Source organism: Pan troglodytes, chromosome 15 (assembly GCF_028858775.2).
Source record: "Pan troglodytes isolate AG18354 chromosome 15, NHGRI_mPanTro3-v2.0_pri, whole genome shotgun sequence".
Lineage (NCBI taxonomy): Eukaryota > Metazoa > Chordata > Mammalia > Primates > Hominidae > Pan > Pan troglodytes.
The window spans coordinates 93,273,542-93,290,603 of NC_072413.2; the positions used below are offsets into that span (position 1 = coordinate 93,273,542).

At 45.7% G+C, this 17,062-nt stretch overlaps 1 protein-coding gene across 6 annotated transcripts in view; it reads right to left on the reverse strand.

The window, feature by feature from the left end:
* Positions 1-17,062, reverse strand: part of CLMN (calmin) — a 134,168-nt gene that overhangs the window by 89,181 nt on the left and 27,925 nt on the right. Inside the window, exon 1 of one of the 6 annotated variants that reach the window (XR_010151019.1) lies at positions 11,717-11,858. The exons of 3 other annotated variants lie outside the window; for them this stretch is intronic. Coding sequence is in view for 2 of the 3 variants with exons in the window: in XM_054666270.2 (XP_054522245.2) it covers positions 11,717-11,807 (91 nt within the window). In the remaining variant the exon portion in view is untranslated. Of the gene's footprint in view, positions 1-11,716; positions 11,941-17,062 lie in introns of those variants that run through there. 2 more of the 6 variants (XM_054666270.2, XM_054666271.2) reach the window with 2 other exon arrangements.

Genomic DNA, 17,062 nt, shown 5'->3' on the forward strand with positions numbered 1-17,062 from the left:
TAAAAGGCTTTGCAAGCTCAAAGTTGATTGCTCTAGGCTCCTTCTGGGGAGGTCAATGGAGACTGCCCAATGCTGTAGCTTAGTAGCTAAGCCTTTGTCTTTTCTTTTCTTTTTCTTTCTTTCTCTTTTTTTGGAGATAGAGTCTCCCTCTGTCACCCAGGCCAGAGTGCAGTGGCACGATCTTGGCTCACTGCAACCTCTGCCTCCCAGGTTCAAGCAATTCTCCTGTCTCAGCCTCCAGAGTAGCTGGGACTACAGGTGCCCACGACCACACCTGGCTAATTTTTGATTTTTAGTAGAGATGGAGTTTCACCATATTGGTCAGGCTGGTCTTGAACTCCTAACTTCAGGTCATCCACCTGCCTTGGCCTCCCAAAGTGTTGGGATTACAGGCGTGAGCCACTGCGCCAGGCCAGGCTTTGTCTTTTCATGATGGCAGCCTGGGTTCATTCTCAGCCTAGGGAATAAGAATTTTCTGGTTTGATATTTGCGTGACCTTTGCCATTTACTGATTCTTTCCCTCTCCATGAACAACTTCTGACTTGCCATCTTGAAGTTCCTTTCTCTGAGCTACCTTTGGAGATTCTAAATCTCATTTTAAAAAAAAGTGCTTACACCTTTTTGAAAGTACCTCATACACCCATAGTTAAGTCATAACCTTAGTTAAGGAATATTGGTTTCACCTGGGAGGTTACCGTTGCAAAAGTTCAAAAGCCAGCAATATCGGGTGCTTGTCCTGGCTAGAGTTTGGGAATAAGAGATTTCATTAAAACTCAGCTTAATTAAAAACGGATATCCTAGCTATACATATATTTAAAAGACCTTTAAGTTTTTTCTCTTCTTGGATCTTATTTTTCTGAAAAAGTTTTTTCTTCTTGGTGAACTGAGTCGTTTTTCTCCATCTTATCTTCTTGCCACTCTTGATGCCCACATGAGAGGACATAAGATAATTTCTAACAGCCTGAGACTCCTGGCAAAAAAGGGAGAAGGTGCCACCGATCCCGTTTTGGGAAAACTCTGTTTTCCTCATGGAACCCCAGAAATTGAAAGTAGATCAATCCCTCTCAAATTCTAAGGCTTTGTTCTGTTTTACACTGTGTTACCTGACCTTTTTTGACTTTTTAGGGTATCAGAAATTAGTATGCATTATGAGAGATATAGCCTTGATATAGGTAGGAAATAAACTTTTAGGGATGGCTAATGGCAGTAATGGGAAGATACTCTCTTTGCATATTTGGATCAGAGAAGCATGTTCTTGGCTGCCTAGAAGTTATGGAAACATCCCCACCCCCACTAACAAACAGGACTCCTGTGGGGGATGTGCTGATTCCCTTTTGAGATCCAGGATCCAGTATAAAAATGGGGATCTGTTCTGTTTTTGTCTTCCAGCTGTGCCCGCTTATTAGGCCCTAAAAACTGCATGCTTTCCTGGCCCTGTTCCTTGAAGGACTGCACCCTGAAGCCGGTAATCTAATTAAATTTTAATTAAACTTAAAAACTGGCAAATGAAAAATCTTACAACTACTGGATCTTCTTCTGTCTGCATGTATTTATATGTGTTCTGTGTGTGATGTTTATATAAAAGAGCTCTACTTAATTGGCTTAAAGAAAATTAAGTGCTTAAATCAAATATTTTGTCAGAAAAATAAAAACTTTAATACCTTTTAGTTCGTGTCACTTGAGTAATCTTTGGGAAATAAAGATAGTTTTAAAGGTTATTGGTAAAATAAAAATATCTTCAAAATGTAGATATTTGGTCTAAATTATGCAGGTCAGATATTAGGTTTGTTAAATGCTTTAAGCTCTAAACTGCTTCTATGACTTGATAATTGTTCAGCTTACCTACTTTGGAGACATTAGATTCTAGATAAGGCCTGGGACATACGGAGTTAGCCATGCCCCTGGCTATGCTGGAAAGAGTTAAACCTTATCTGCACTTCTGTCTGGTGTCCTAGGCTCCACACCTGGTACATAATTAAAATCACTTACTAGCCAGGGCGGCGGCTCACGCCTGTAATCCCAGCACTTTGGGAGGCCCAGGTGGGCGGATCATGAAGTCAGGAGATGGAGACCATCCTGGCTAACACGGTGAAACCCTGTCTGTTTTGTAATTTTTGCTAATTTTGCTAATTTTGTAAAAATACAAAAAATTAGCCAGACGTGGTGGCGGGCACCTGTGGTCCCAGCTACTCGGGAGGATGAGGCAGGAGAATGGCGTGAACCCAGGAGGCGGAGCTTGCAGTGAGCCAAGATCATGCCACTGCACTCCAGCCTGGGCGACAGAGCGAGATTCCGTCTCAAAAAACAAAACAAAACAAAACAAAAATCACTTACTTACTGGCTTTTTCACCAAAAATAAAAGTTGCTAAGAGTTAACACTGTAACATGCATATTGAGACGACTAAAGAAACAGTTTTACATGCAAGGTGTATAAGAAATGTAGAATGGTAAAAGATTATAAGGAATCAGAATATGTTGTTGTTGTTGTTGTTGTTGTTTTTTGCCTAGTATAAAGGGTTAAAGGATTATATTAAGTTAGATAGGCTAAAGCTGAAGATTTGAGCAAGTTGTGGAAGGTTTGTGAAAGATTAATCTTGTAAAAGAAATTGTGTGTGAACATATTGGCTGAAGTTAAAGAGGTATTATTTGGTTTTTCCATAAATTGAACATTGGAATAAAGCACAACAGGATTTTCTTAGACCATTGGTCTGTGCTTTAACAAAAAAATTCTAAAGGATTATAAACAGTTTTGAAAATATTACCTTATGGTCAAACTGATTAAAGTTGGATAAATTTGTCTACAGGGTTTTATTAAGAATTGGGTTTGATATTAATAGGACACTAATGCAAAGGTAAAATTTGGCTAGATTCTCTCTTGAGCAAGATTTTCATGTAACATTAAAAGATAATGAAAGATTTTTATTTGCCTTTTAAATACAGGAAAAAGAAGGGAAATAAAAGAGACTGTTTAGAAAGCTAAGTCTTCCCTCTGCTAATGAATAGAGGTTTTTGCTTGTTTAAAATCTTTGAGTTATTTGGCTAAATAAATGACTTACGGTGACCTGGGATTTTCTCTTACAGTGTTTTAAAACTTTGATATTTGACAAACTTTCCAAAATCTAATTCTAAATTAAGTCTTTTTCTGACCTGATTAATCCTTTTAGATATTAGATTCCCTAAAGTCCAAAAGTATTTGGCTTATTTGTTACATTAAAATCATATAGGAAGCATTGTCAAGTATGAAATGGTGTTTGGCTTTTGTTGGGCTATATTTTTATAAATATGTTATTGGTATGTGTTCCAAAATTAGGGGAAACTCCTATAATTTTGATATGACTTAGTGGTATGTTATCAGTAATAATTACAATGGTTATGTAAAATTGTTACATGCCACGAAAGTAACCAAATTTCCTTGTAAATTTTGTCTTTGACTGTGGCTGCCCTAAGACTTTTTGTCATCCACAGACAATTGTTATCTTGTTTCAATCCTCTTTAAAAGGTCGTTTATAATCAGCTATGGAACTCTGACAAGCACTTTTAAATGCAGAGAGGAAAAATAAACTTCCGAGTCTCTTTTGGATAACTAATATATTCATAAATACCAGGCAAAACAGGAATTAACTGCATAGACAGAACTAATAAAAGTTCTGACAGGCCCAGGAGCCCCAAATTATCTTGAGACCTTGAGATGAGAAACATTTATCCAACTCATACACGTATTTACGGACACAGTTAAATAAATCCATGGCTGGGTTCAAGGCTTTAAAAAGTCTAAGCTGACACTGCTTATGGTTCCATCAAAGCCAATTTTTAAAAAGAAGGCTATATGGCAAATAATTATTCTTGCTGCACGTTATACAGATCATCAGGCCAAGTATAATAAAACTAAAAGTCATTTTGCAAACAAAGCAGTCCTACTGTTACTTCTTTTTAATAAAAATGGGAACTAGAGAAAGAAAAATTATGTTTCAAAAACTATGGTACACCTGTTATTAGATTCTAGTCGCATTCATTGTTTTTGAGTTTTTTTCTGCAATTTAGACTGACCCTGCTTATTCCTGTGAGCCAACCAGTGATCACTGGCTACTGCTCAGGAGAAACAGGGATAGGTAATGTAAAAAATCTAGATTGATTTTCTAATTCTGGGCACATATTGGAATAGGCTAACAACTCCATATCAGCTTGGTTCCAACAATAGCCCAGTTCAAGGAAAGCCTTCTTGTTTAGTCACTTGGGGTAATATTACTTATTTTGCTTTACTGTTGTGGAATATATTGCTGTTGTACTCCTCGTGTAGAAATGCAAGATAAGCTTACTCAACATTTTCTTAAACACTTATTAAATCTTCCAGATAGTGTCACCTATTGTCAGAAGTCACAGTTCTTTCTGTTTTCTGGTACCAAGAAGGGCTGTACCATGCAGGCAGATGAAGGCAGAAAGAGAGTAGAGGCTAGGGGCGGGCTCCACCACCCTTCAATTCACAAACGAGCTGCCCTATTTTCCTCTACTGTGGACCACACTTGTTGGATTTGGCTGTGTGTCTCTGGTTATGGTTGGTAACTTTCCTCAGAGCATCAGCTTAACAAGTAAGTGAGAACATGTCAATTGGGTTCTGAAGGATGAGTAGGAATTCATCAGTCACAGTTGCTGGAGAAGAGAATGTCCAGGGAACACCATGTACAAAAAGAATGAGCAGTTTGATTTTGCAGGAGCAGAGGATGGGGCAGAAGGCAAATGCCAGATCTTGAACAATTCTTCTTGCACTAAGATTTGCACTTCTAGGGAACCATGGAGAGTGGCCAAACCAGACTTCATTTTTAAGAACATCTCTCTGGCAGCATATGGAAAGGATATTGGAAAGAGAAGCAAGTATAGGCCAAGAAGCCAGTTAGGAAGTTTTTGTAGTCTAGGCATGTGTGATGGAGGCTTGGACAGGAGTAGGAGCTGGGGGGCGATATAGGAAGGGTCAGATCAGAGCAATATCAGGAGAGAAAGGACCTGCCAATTTGTTCAGACAGACCATGAGGCAATGCAGGCTGAGCTGGTTCAGGCCCAAATGAGAACTGAGTGGCCAGAAAGGGGCAGCTGAATCCAGTATGCAGAGGCCAAACAAGCACTGATATGGCCCCTGGGGACCTCACCTATGCAGAGGGCAGGCAAAAACCACAAGGACAAAGAGTCAAGGACAGATCTCCAAGGCACTTGCCACCTCAGCCCAGGAAGCCTTTATATTACCCCTGGACAAGGAGCAGCCACTCAGAGAGAAGGTCAGAATCAGGGCCGGAAGGGGAAAGCAGTGGAGAGTTCTAACAGCCTCCCTGCTCCCACTGGCTTACAGCCTCAAGTCAGCAGGACTAGCACATTCTTTGCAGGAGCAGAACTGGAGCCTGTCAGATGCAGGAGCAGGAAAAACGACCACAATCAAGAAGCCCACACTCTTTTTATACACAGGAAGACACAGAGGACTGGGGAGGGGGAGGGACTCACCTAAGGTCACAGGGCAGTCGGGCTGGAGCAGATCTCAGGGCTTCAGCCCCAGCCCTGTGCTCCATGGCATGATGCTGTGGTGATATGGTTTGTTTGTGTCCCCATCCAAATCTCAACTTGAATTGTATCTCCCAGAATTCCCACATGTTGTGAGAGGGACCCAGTGGGAGGTAATTGAGTCACAGGGGCCTGTATTTCCCATGCTATTCTTGTAATAGTGAACAAGTCTCATGCGATCTGATGGGTTTATCAGGGGTTTTTGCTTTTGCTTCTTTCTCATTTTCTCTTGCTGCTGCCATGTAAGAAATGCCTTTCACCTTCCGCCACGATTCTGAGGCCTCCCCAGCCATGTGGAACTGTAAGTCCAATTAAACCTCTTTTTCTTCCCAGTCTCGGGTATGTCTTTATCAGCAGTGTGAAAAATGAACGAATACAGTCAATTGGTACCAGTAGAGTGCAGCATTGCTGAAAAGATACCCAAAAACGTGGAAGCGACTTTGGAACTGGGTAGCAGGCAGAGGTTGGAACAGTTTGGAGGGCTCCAAAGAAGACAGGACAATGTAGGAAAGTTTGGAACTTCATAGAGACTTGTTGAATGGTTTTGCCCAAAATGCTGATAGCAACATGGACAATAAGGTGAGGAACTTGTTGGGAACCACAGCAAAGGTGACTCTTGTTATGTTTTAGCAAAGATACTGGGGGCATTTTTCCCCTGCCCTAGAGATTTGTGGAACTTTGAACTTGAGAGATGATTTAGGCATCTGGTGGAAGAAATTTCTAAGCAGCAAAGCATTCAAGAGGTGACTTGGGCACTGTTAAAGGCATTCAGTTTTATAAGGGAAGCAGAGCATAAAAGTTTGGAAAATTTGCAGCTTGACTATGCGATAGAAAAGAAAAACCCATTTTGGGGGAAGAAATTCAAGCTGGCTGCTGAAATTTGCATAAGTAGCAAGGAACCTAATGTTAATCCCCAAGGCCATAGAGAAAGTGTCTCCAGGCCACATCAGAGACCTTCATGGCAGCCCCTCCCATCACAGCCCCGGAGGCCCAGGTGGAAAAAATGGTTTTGTGGGCCAGACCCAGGGTGCCTGTGCTGTGTGCAGCCTAGGGACTTGGTGCCCTGTGTCCCAGCTGCTCCAGTTGTGGTGGAAAGGGGCCAATGTACAGCTCAGGCTGTGGCTTCAGAAAGCCTCAAGCCTTGGGAGCTTCCATGTGGTGTTGAGTCTGCAGGTGCACAGAAGTCAAGAATTGAGGTTTGGGAACCTCCGCCTAGATTTCAGATATATATATGGAAATGCCTGGATGCGCAGGCAAAAGTTTGCTGCAGGGGCAGGGCCCTCATGGAAAACCTCCACTAGGGCAGTGCAGAAGGGAAATGTGGGGTCAGAGCCCCCATACAGAGTCCCTACTGGGGCACTGCCTAGTGGAGCTGTAAAAAGAGGGCCACCATCTTCCAGAACCCAGAATGGTAGATCCACTGACAGCTTGCACCATGTGCCTGGAAAAAACACAGACACTCAACACCAGCATGTGAAAACAGCCAGGAGGGAGGCTGTACCCTGCAAAGCCACAGGTGGGGAGCTGCCCAAGACCATGGGAACCCACCTCTTGCATCAGCATGATCTGGAGTCAAAGATCATTTTGGAGCTTTAAATTTTGGTGCCCCCCACCCCCAAATTTCGGACTTGCACAGGCCCTGTAACCCCTTTTTTTGGCCAATTTCTCCCATTTTGAATGGCTGTATTTACCCAATACCTGTACCCCACTGTATCTAGGAAGCAACTAGCTTGCTTTTGATTTTGCAGACTCATAGGCAGAAGGGATTTGCCTTGTCTCAGACAAGACTTTGGACTGTGAATTTGTGGGTTAATGCTGAAATTAGTTAAGGCTTTGGGGGACTGTTGGGAAGGCATGACAGGTTTTGAAGTGTGAGAATATGAGATCTGGGAGGGGCCATGGGTGGAATGATATGGTTTGGCTGTGTCCCCACCCAAATCTCTACTTGAATTGTATCTCCGAGAATTTCCACATGTTGTGGGAGGGACCCAGGGGGAGGTAATTGAATCATGGGGGCCAGTCTTTCTCATGCTATTCTCATGGTAATGATTAAGTCTCATGAGATTTGATGGGTTTATCAAAGGTTTACACTTTTGTTTCTTTCTCATTTTCTCTTGCCACCACCATATAAGAAGTGCCTTTCGCCTCTCACCATGATTCTGAGGCCTCCTTAGCCATGTGGAACTGTAAGTCCAATTAAACTTCTTTTTCTTCCCAGTCGTGGGTATGCCTTTATCAGCAGTGTGAAAAACGGACTAATACATGTGGCTTTCCAGGCTTGATTTTGAACAGGAAGAAAAATTAAACCTGAAACCACCCATCCCCAACTAGTACCTGGAAATATATCCATTAGAATCAATCTTTTAAGTCATCAAATTCTCTTCCAGGAAAGGAGAGTATGAAATTTAAATGTGTGTGAGAGAGAGAATCTGGGCCCAGCAAGGTAGGGCCTGCATGTGAATGCTGTCTGGGCCTCTGGAGAAGCAGTGCTGTCTTCTGTGCTGTTGACACACAAGCTAGGGAAACACTGGGTAAATTGTAGAACATGCCTTCCTCCCCTAGACACATATGACAGGCCCCACAGAGTCCCATAAAGGAAAAGACTAATCATAACTGGAGGATCTGAGAAAATCTTTTAGAAGAGTGGACATTTGCACTGGGTATATTACAGGTGAGATCACTGGGATATGTGGCTAAGATATATGCTCCAGGATGAGGTGGACTTTTGAGCTGGGTATGTAACAGGCGAGATCACTGGGATATGTGGATAAGGTATAAGCTCCATGGTATGGCCACACCCTCCACTCATGTCCACAGCAGGCATTGCTAATCAACCACGACACTCTTTCCCACCCATCCCAGACTTCACTTCAAAATCCTTCTGCACTCAGCACTCCAGGTAGCCACCAACAATTGATTCATATAGGACCACATGGTAAAGTGCATGCAAGATCATCTCTGACCTATGGGAAGTGGAGGAGGAGGAGGAAGGGGAGAAGAGTGGAGATGAAGCAAGCTTGGGCATCAAATGTCAGGCTGAAAAACTTCTTCCTCTGGCTATTTGATATTAAGGATATTATTAATTATTTCAGGTGTGATCATGGTAATGTGGTTATGCTTTTTAAAAAGTCCTTATCTTTTAAAGAAAAATACTAAAGTATTTATGAATGAAATGGAACAACATCTGAAATTTACTTCAAGTCCTAGACAATGAGGTGGGAAGATGGAGAGGCAAGAGGTAATAGCCATACAATGGAATATTATTTAGCCATAAAGAGGAATGAAGCATTGATGTATGCTACAACATGGATGAACCTCAAAAACATTATGCTAAGAAGCCAGGCACAGGTTATATATTATCTGCTTCCATTTAAATGAGGTATCTAGAATAAGTAAATCCATAGAGACAGAAAGCAGTTTAGTGGTTTCCAGGAGATAGAGGGATGGTAAATGGGGAGTGACTCCTTAATGTGTTGGGTCTTCTTTGGGGGTGATGAAACTTTTGGAATAAGATAGTGGTAATGGTTGTACACTCTGAATGTACTAAATCTTACTGAATTACACATTTTAAAATGGTTAATTTTATGTTGTGTGATTTTCGGCTCAGTTACAAAATGTTTTCACCCAAAATAAAAATGTCGTTTTACCCCAAAAAAATTATAAAATTAATGGGAGTTGAAGACATAAAGACCAAGAGTCTGCAGGGAGGGGACTGCCCTTCCATGAGGCAGAGAGAACAGTGAGTTCAAAGGCCCTGAAGAGAGAGCACGTGTCTCACGGTAGATCAGTCAGGGATCATCAGGGTCTCACTCAACACCTGTGTGTGCCAGCCTCTGCTCACCACGTGACCCCACAGAAAGTTTGCATGCAACTTTGCAGACAGGCAGACCCAGACTGTGAAAGGTGGCATCTATGATTTGGAAGGGAGAACCAACAACTAACACAAAAAGGCCAGCTGCCACACGTGAGCTGCCTCCCAGGTCATGTCATCCCCCCAAGGCTACCACATTTTGCTTCTGTCACCTTCGCTAGAATCCCAGCCTTGCCTCCTATCTTCCCTCCTGTGAATTTGCACAGAGGAGAGGCAATTCTAACGGTCTGACTTTGCAAACCAGGGAAATCCTATGATTTGAGCAACAAAGCTTACATCTATACAAATAAATAAAAACCTCCCCGCTTCTGCCAGCCCTCTCTGTGCACAAACCCTCTGTCTGATGGGAACTGTCCCCGTCACTTTCTAGCCCAGCTCCGTGGCCAGGCTCCACGGAGGCCACATGCAACACGCAAACTACAGAGCCAAGTATGCTGGGCCTGCCTCAACCTGCCCGCCCTTCTCAGCATGGCGCGATGTTAGGCATCTCTGGGATGCTGGATGCTGTAGCAGGCAGCAGCTGGATCCCTGTTTGTCACTTACTTGGAGAGGGAGAGAGGAGGGTCTGAGAGCAGCACCCTTCCTGCAGTGCCATGGTTGTTAAACTTGAGCACCCATCAGAAGCACCAGGCCCCACATCCAGAGTTCCTGATGCAGTAGGCTGAGGTGGAGCCTGAGAATCTGCAGTTGCAACAAGGTCCTGGGTGACGCTGATGCTGCTGGCCAGGAACCTCACTTTGAGAACGACAGCTTCAGTGGTTTAGCATTGGAAGATGTCCATAAAGCTCAGACAACACTGGCTTGCAGGGAGGAGATGCCCTGGGATTCTGGGTCTTTCTTGGGATCCTGCAGCCTCCAGTCCAAGGTCATCAGCCTCTCTCCATACAGCCCTGTTTCTGGAGGGCAGAGAGGCTCCTAGCCAGCTATCTGCATTTCCCTCTCTATGCTCTCAACCAACCCACCGTAATTACTGGCTATCAAGATTCTCAGTGCACACCAAGGCATCACCTACCAGAGTACAAAGATTTCCTGTTCATTAGTTCATGGTTCATTAGTTCATTAGTCTGTGACTTGGACAGGTTTTATGCCCATTTTGCAGCAGAGAAAACAGAATCGTAACAGTCAAGTAACCTGTCTAAGATCTCACAACCACAGCATAGTGGGGCCTGGAAGAGCACATGGGCTTTCTACTTCTAAACCCACGTATAATTTCTATACTGCCACAGTGGTATCCCCCACAGAAGCCCTGTATCCTAAGGCAGGGGCCTTATCACAAAGTCCTATTCTTAGAGGACTTACATGAACAGCTGCAAACCAGAGTTGCAACAGCCATGATGTGGCTGATCCAGAGGACTAAGGTGCCCTGGGAGGGCACCTAATGAGGTTTTGGGATCACAGTAGGCTTTTGAAAGAGATAAGCCTAAGAGAAGCCTTAAAGAGGAGTGAGCCAGTGAGAAGGCAGGGCTGGGGAAGGAACAGTGCGCTAGGCAGAGGGAAGAGCAGATGCAAAGGCCGAGAGGTAAGACAGATCAGGCACATCTGAACAATGGAAACTACAGCAGCTGGAGCACAGGGTTCTGCTAGGTGACGAAGCACAAGGCTGAAGAGATTGGCAGATCCTATGCTTAAACACCTCACAAAACACATCAAGAAGTTTCAGCTCACATCAATGCATTGCTGGCTGGCAGGCTGTAAATTGGTGCCACTTTCAAAAACTGTTTGGCAGCATCCACAAAAAATAAAACATGCTGACCCTTTGATTCCACAATTCCACCCCTGTGTATAAGCCAGAAGAAACAAGCGCTTGTGTCCACCAAAAGACATGCCCAAGAGTGTTCTTCACAGCACATTCATAATAGCCAAAAACTGGGATCAATCCACTTGTCCACCAACAGGAGAACAGACATGGTACAGTCGCACAAAGGAATACTACACAGCAATGAAAAAGAATTAACTCACAACTTGCATGGATCTCTGGATCTCGCCAACTATCAAGCAAAAGAAGCCAAGACACAAAGAATCCACTGCAGGATCCATTTATGCAAAAGTTCCCAAACAATCAACATTCAGCATGGTGCTGGGAATCACAATAGGGGTTGCCGCTGGAGGTAGGTATCACTGGGAGGGGCACAGAGAGAGCTGCTTGTGTTCCAGATGTGGCCTCTGCCTGCATCTGAGTGGCGGTGCCATGGGTGTGTGCACACATCACATACACCTAAGGTTAGGGCACTCTGTACACTTTACTGTTATATGACACTTCATATAAATCCCATTGGTCAGGCTGGGCATGGTGGTTCATACCTGTAATCCCAGCACTTTGAGAGGCCGACACAGGCAGATTGCCTGAGTTCAGGAGTGCAAGACCAGCCTGGGCAACATGGTGAAACTCCATCTCTGCTAAAAAATACAAAAAATTAGCCAGGTGTGGTGGTGCGTGCCTGTAGTCCCAGCTACGTGGGAGGCTGAGGCATGGGAATTGCTTGAACCTGGGAGGCAGAGGTTGCAACCTGGGCGACAGAGCAAGACTCTGTCTCAAAAAATAAATAAATAAATAAATAAATAAATAAACAAAAAACCATTGTTCTACATCCTTATCATATGTATACTATACTTCAATTTTTTTAAATGCTAAAAGGAGAAAAGGGTTGATAACAAAGACCCGGGTGTTGGGGGGCGCGGGCATTGAAGGCTTCAAACCAGGGAAAAGAAGCAATCAGGCTCCTCCCACCCCAATCCCCCAGCCCCATTCCTGGGCTGCCCACTTTCTCCACCAGCCTAGTCCTCTCGGCTGTTGTCCTCTCTGTTCCCTTTTATGCCCAATCCCCATCCTCTTAGGAGCTGGCCATTCATATTATGACCCCATCAGGCCAAAATCCCCACTGGCTGCCTTAGCCTACTGTGCCAGGTCTCCCATGGTCCTTTTGCTCAGGGGCCAGCTTGTCACCTCCCCCACCAGGGGGTTGGCCTCCTTGTGTGCAATCGCCACCTAAGACAGGTTTAAAGACGTGCAAGAATCAAACACAAGAGCTGAAGCCTATAACATTTCAAGGCAAAGTGTCCATTCTTTGGGGGATGTCTTTTGGGAATTCTATCTTCAAAATAATATAACCTTTAAAAAAGAAAAGCTCCTTAATCCTCACATGAAAGACAAATTGCCTCCAATCCAAGGCTGTTTCTCGTTGACACCTGCAGAGCCCTTCACAGTGTGCAGAGCCACTCAGGTGCAATGGGTCCTAGTGCTAAACCCTCACCATGACGCCCTGGGTCCGCCCCGCCCACTCTTCTTTCTTGGGTGGTGGTGCTTTGTGACTCTGTCACACTTTGACGCTCCCCCAAAGATGTCCAGATCCCAATCCCTGGAGTCTGTGTGTTGCCTTTATGTGGCAAAAACAGACTTTGCAGATGTGTTAAGGATCTTGAGATGGAGAAGTTTTCCTGGAGTCTCAGGGAGGGCCTTAAATGTAATCACAAGGGTCTTTATAAGAGGAAGACAGGGAGATGTGATCCAGAAGACAGAAGAGAAGAGACAGTTGATGGAAACAGAGTCAGAGAGAGTTGAGACGCTGCTGGCTTTGAAGATGGAGGAACAGGCCACAAGCCAACAAATATGAGGGCCCTCTAGAAACTAAAACAGGCAAGGCAACAGATTCTCTCCTGGGGCCTTCAGAAGGAACGCAGTATTACCAGTGCCTTGAATTTAGCCCAGTGAGACTGCCTCAGGTTTCTGACCTCCAGAACTGTGAGATGCCACATCTGCATTGCTTGAAAGTGCTCACTTTGTGTAAGTTTGTTACAGCAGCCCTAGGAAACCCACGGGCCTCCTTATGGTGCTTTCAGCTCCCGAGCGTCAGAACAGCTTCTCAGTATTCCTATCCCCACCCTAGTGCTGTGGTATGCAGTAGGTGCTCAATGAATGCTGGTTCTATGAAGGGTGGTAGCCTAGGGATACCGACGCAGAATAACTAATAATACCAAGGACATGGAGCTCCCGTGCTTGCAGCAGAGATGACACAAACACGTGCTTGCCAGGAACGCAGCTGCCGATGCTGCTATGATTATTAATATCCTTCTAGGCACCTGCTGGGCTCCGAGCTGACCACGCTCTTCTGTCAAATCCTTAATTTCTTCCTCTCCCAAAGGGCAAGAACAATTTAAAAAGAAACCACCTTGGAAAAAGCTTTAGCTGGCCAGAGTGGAACCCGGGCTGTGACAGCATCCCTGGTTACTGATGACAACATTCACCCACCCAGCTGAGCCTGGGCGTGAGCCTTCCTGTCTGCCTGGGGCTTGGCTCGCCATCCAGGAAACCACCTGTTGCAGGCGCCTGTGAAATGGGAGCCAGGCAGCCTAGCCATGGCAATGGCCTGTAAACAGATTTATCCCGCCCACATGGAGCCGCATCCCTGCAGCTCCTGCGTCTCGGGGCTGGCTAATACCTGGGACTGCATGCTGCCTGTGCCAAAAAAACCCAGACACTCACATCCTCCTGGAAATATCATTGGCCACAGGAGCTGTTTCTCATCCCCAGAGCTCCAGGTTGCAGGTGCGGCTGGGGATTATCACTTCTGCAAATAAACACCAAGCCCAGGTGAAAGCTCCAGGAGAGGCGGAGTCAGACTGGCCCCAGCAAACCTCGCTGGGGAATGGGGAGCCCTATCCTCCTCCTTAAAAGTGAGCTGAGCGTACGTTATTCAGAGCCCCACAGATAAATTCCCATAGCCTGTGACCCAATATTTCCACATCTAGGTATCTGTCCTCTAAGATCACCAGAAATGGGGACAAGAATGAACGTGCAAGGAGGTTCAGCAGGAGGTACCAAAAAGCATGCAAAGCTGGAGAAGCCGTGGATGGCCAACAGCAGTTAAGTCAGCCACAGAAAGAATGCGCATGCAGCCCCAAAAATGCTGGTTACCCAACACTTAAAACATGGGAAAATTCTGAGGTCAGAACACAAAGTGAAAAAAAATAGGATCCAAAATTATATACATGGTGGACTGAAATTGCTAATGGCAATGACAAGCATTTATTGAGAACTGACTGTGTTCCTGGCACTGTGCCAAGGGTTGACGTGTTCCCACGTCCTCATTTGGCCTCACTGCAAGCCTGAGAGGAAGGTCTGACTTTTGGGCCTATTTCACAGATAGGGGGACTGAGGCATGGAGAGAATTCAGCGGCTCACTCCACACAACTACACGTCCTTAACACCCTCTACACCATTTATGTTAAAACTCGACACATTCACAGGGAAAAAGCCCAAAAAGAAAATGCGTCAAAAGGTAAACGGTAGTCATTTCTGGGTGGCATCATTTGGAACATTTTGTATTTTTCCATATTTTATACAGTGGACATGTACTACTTTTAAAACCAGAAACTACGCTATTTTTAAAAGTCTCCAGAGATTTCATAAGCTCCCCTAGGATGGTTTAAAATAACAACACAAACAAACACCAGTAATGAGATCTGCCCCCCAAGGGTCCCCCACCCCCACCCCCACCTCCACCCCCACCTCCACCCTCTGCATCTTGGGTCACAGGCTCCATGGCCCTCCAGGAGGTGTAAGTAAAAGCCTTACTGTCTCCCTTATTGATTTTTGTCCTTCCTCTAAGAAATGTCCTTGACTTTAAATAACTTCAGGTCAAAAGCCTAAGCAAGCTCTGCCCTGCACACTCACGGGGACCGACGGTACCCTCTGACTTCACCTGCTCTGCAGATTCCCAGGCTGGTGGTAGGGGAGGGTGGGGACCATTATGCTTGTGCCCCCACTAAAAACACCAGCTTTCCCACGAGCTAGGATTTGCTGGGAGCTGGAGAGAAATCAGCATAGCCTGATTAAATTAACATGAACCAGCTCAGGGAGGGCGAGATGAAGCTCCAAAAGCACAGGCCTGTGAGAGCACGGGTGCCCGGTGTGGGTCTGCTCCTCCAGGGACATGGCTAATTCCACCCCAGCACATCCAACCAGCCACAGACATGATCATCCAGGGGTAACCACGGAGCAGGAGAAAGAAGTGGGTAAGTGACACAGAGCAGAATGCAATTTTGCACATAGCCGTCCATGGCCATGAGAACCACTAGGAATGTATTTGGGAGATGGTTAGAAATAAAAAAATTAAAATGACAATAACTATGTCAGGGTAAATGAGATGGAAAATCCCTCCCCTCCCCTACCTTCCCTCCCTCCTTCCCTCCCTTCTTCCCTCCTTCCCTCTCTCCTTCCTTCCCTCCCTCCCTCCTTCCTTCCCTCCCTCCTTCCCTCCCTCCCTCCTTCCTTCCCTCCCTCCCTCCTTCCTTCCCTCCCTCCTTCCTTCCTTCTCTCAATACCTCCTTCCTCCCTTCCTCCCTATTTTCAAGTTTTCTCTGACTTGTTTTTAAATCAAATCAAATAACCATACATATCTTGAGGCCTCCCTAGGCAGTCTGTCAGCCTCTGATCTTCACTGTCATTCTCTATGGATTCAAGACCAGGAGAATGGGCTCTGTGCACCTGCTCCCAGCAGGCAGGAACGAGCTGCACAGACCCCAGCACTGGATAAGAAGGGCAGAGACACGTGGGTGTACTGCGCCCCCTGTCTCCCACCCACCCCTGCCCCGCAGCCCTCTCTGGCTTGTGAAATGGAAAAATAAATCTGAGGCAACAACACATCCCCTGGCTGAGCTGTCCTGTGAGGCTGAGAATGGGGTCCAGGCTCCTTCCTTTCCCAAGGCTCTCGGGACCATCACACAAACCTGCAGTCTCTAGAAACCAAGTCTGGTGTTGTTCTACGTGGCACGGAATGAGGCAACATGAAGTAGAAAACAAGGAAAAACTCCCTCCCACTCCCTCCTCAGTCTCTCACTTAGCGTTTTAGCTAAAACTTACCAAACGCCAGCAGGGAAGGTGCCAGCCCCACTGCCTGGCTGGAGGGTGACACCAAAGAGGAGGAGGAGGAGGAGGCCAGAAGTCTGGCTGGAGGGCTTCCCCACTCCCCAGGCGAACCTCTTCCTACCTACCTCACCCTAAACAGCCAGGAGAGTGCGTGCAGTCAGCCTGCCTGCCAAAGAACGGGTGGGGGAGTGGGCTGGATTCACTTATATTTCCAGAAATATTTGCTAAGCACCTACTATGTGCCAGGGACTGGACAGACTACAAAGATGAGGAAAAGGCATGGCCCCTGCTTGCAGAGGGAAGACAAAATTTAACCAAGAAAACAGAACAGCAGAATTACAGTTAAGATCGCTGCAATGAAGCAGGAAAAAGCTGGGTTCCAGGACACAATCTCTTAGGGCACCTCTGGAAGGAGAAGGGCTGGGGGCAGAACGTGTGCTTGTCTGGCATGCACAGGGCAGGCCTTGCACCCAGTCTGGGCCAAGAGGCATCCGCGGGGAAGGATCCTGTCCAACAGAAAGGCCCTGGAGACAGACCTGCATCCACATTCCGGCTCCCCCTCCCTCACCTGTCCCTTCCGAGTCACATGATCTTGGGAAGTTACCTCCTGGTCTCTACCTTGTAGAAAAGGGCACTTATTTTCAGGTGTGATGGTGAGGATTAGGATAAATCCCTGTGCTAGTCTCCTTTGCACACCCTTCCTCCTACTTCATCATCCTTTCTCTCCCTGCCCTGTGTCCTGGGGGCAGGTCCTCCACAGGTTGTGGCACTGGGCACCTGGT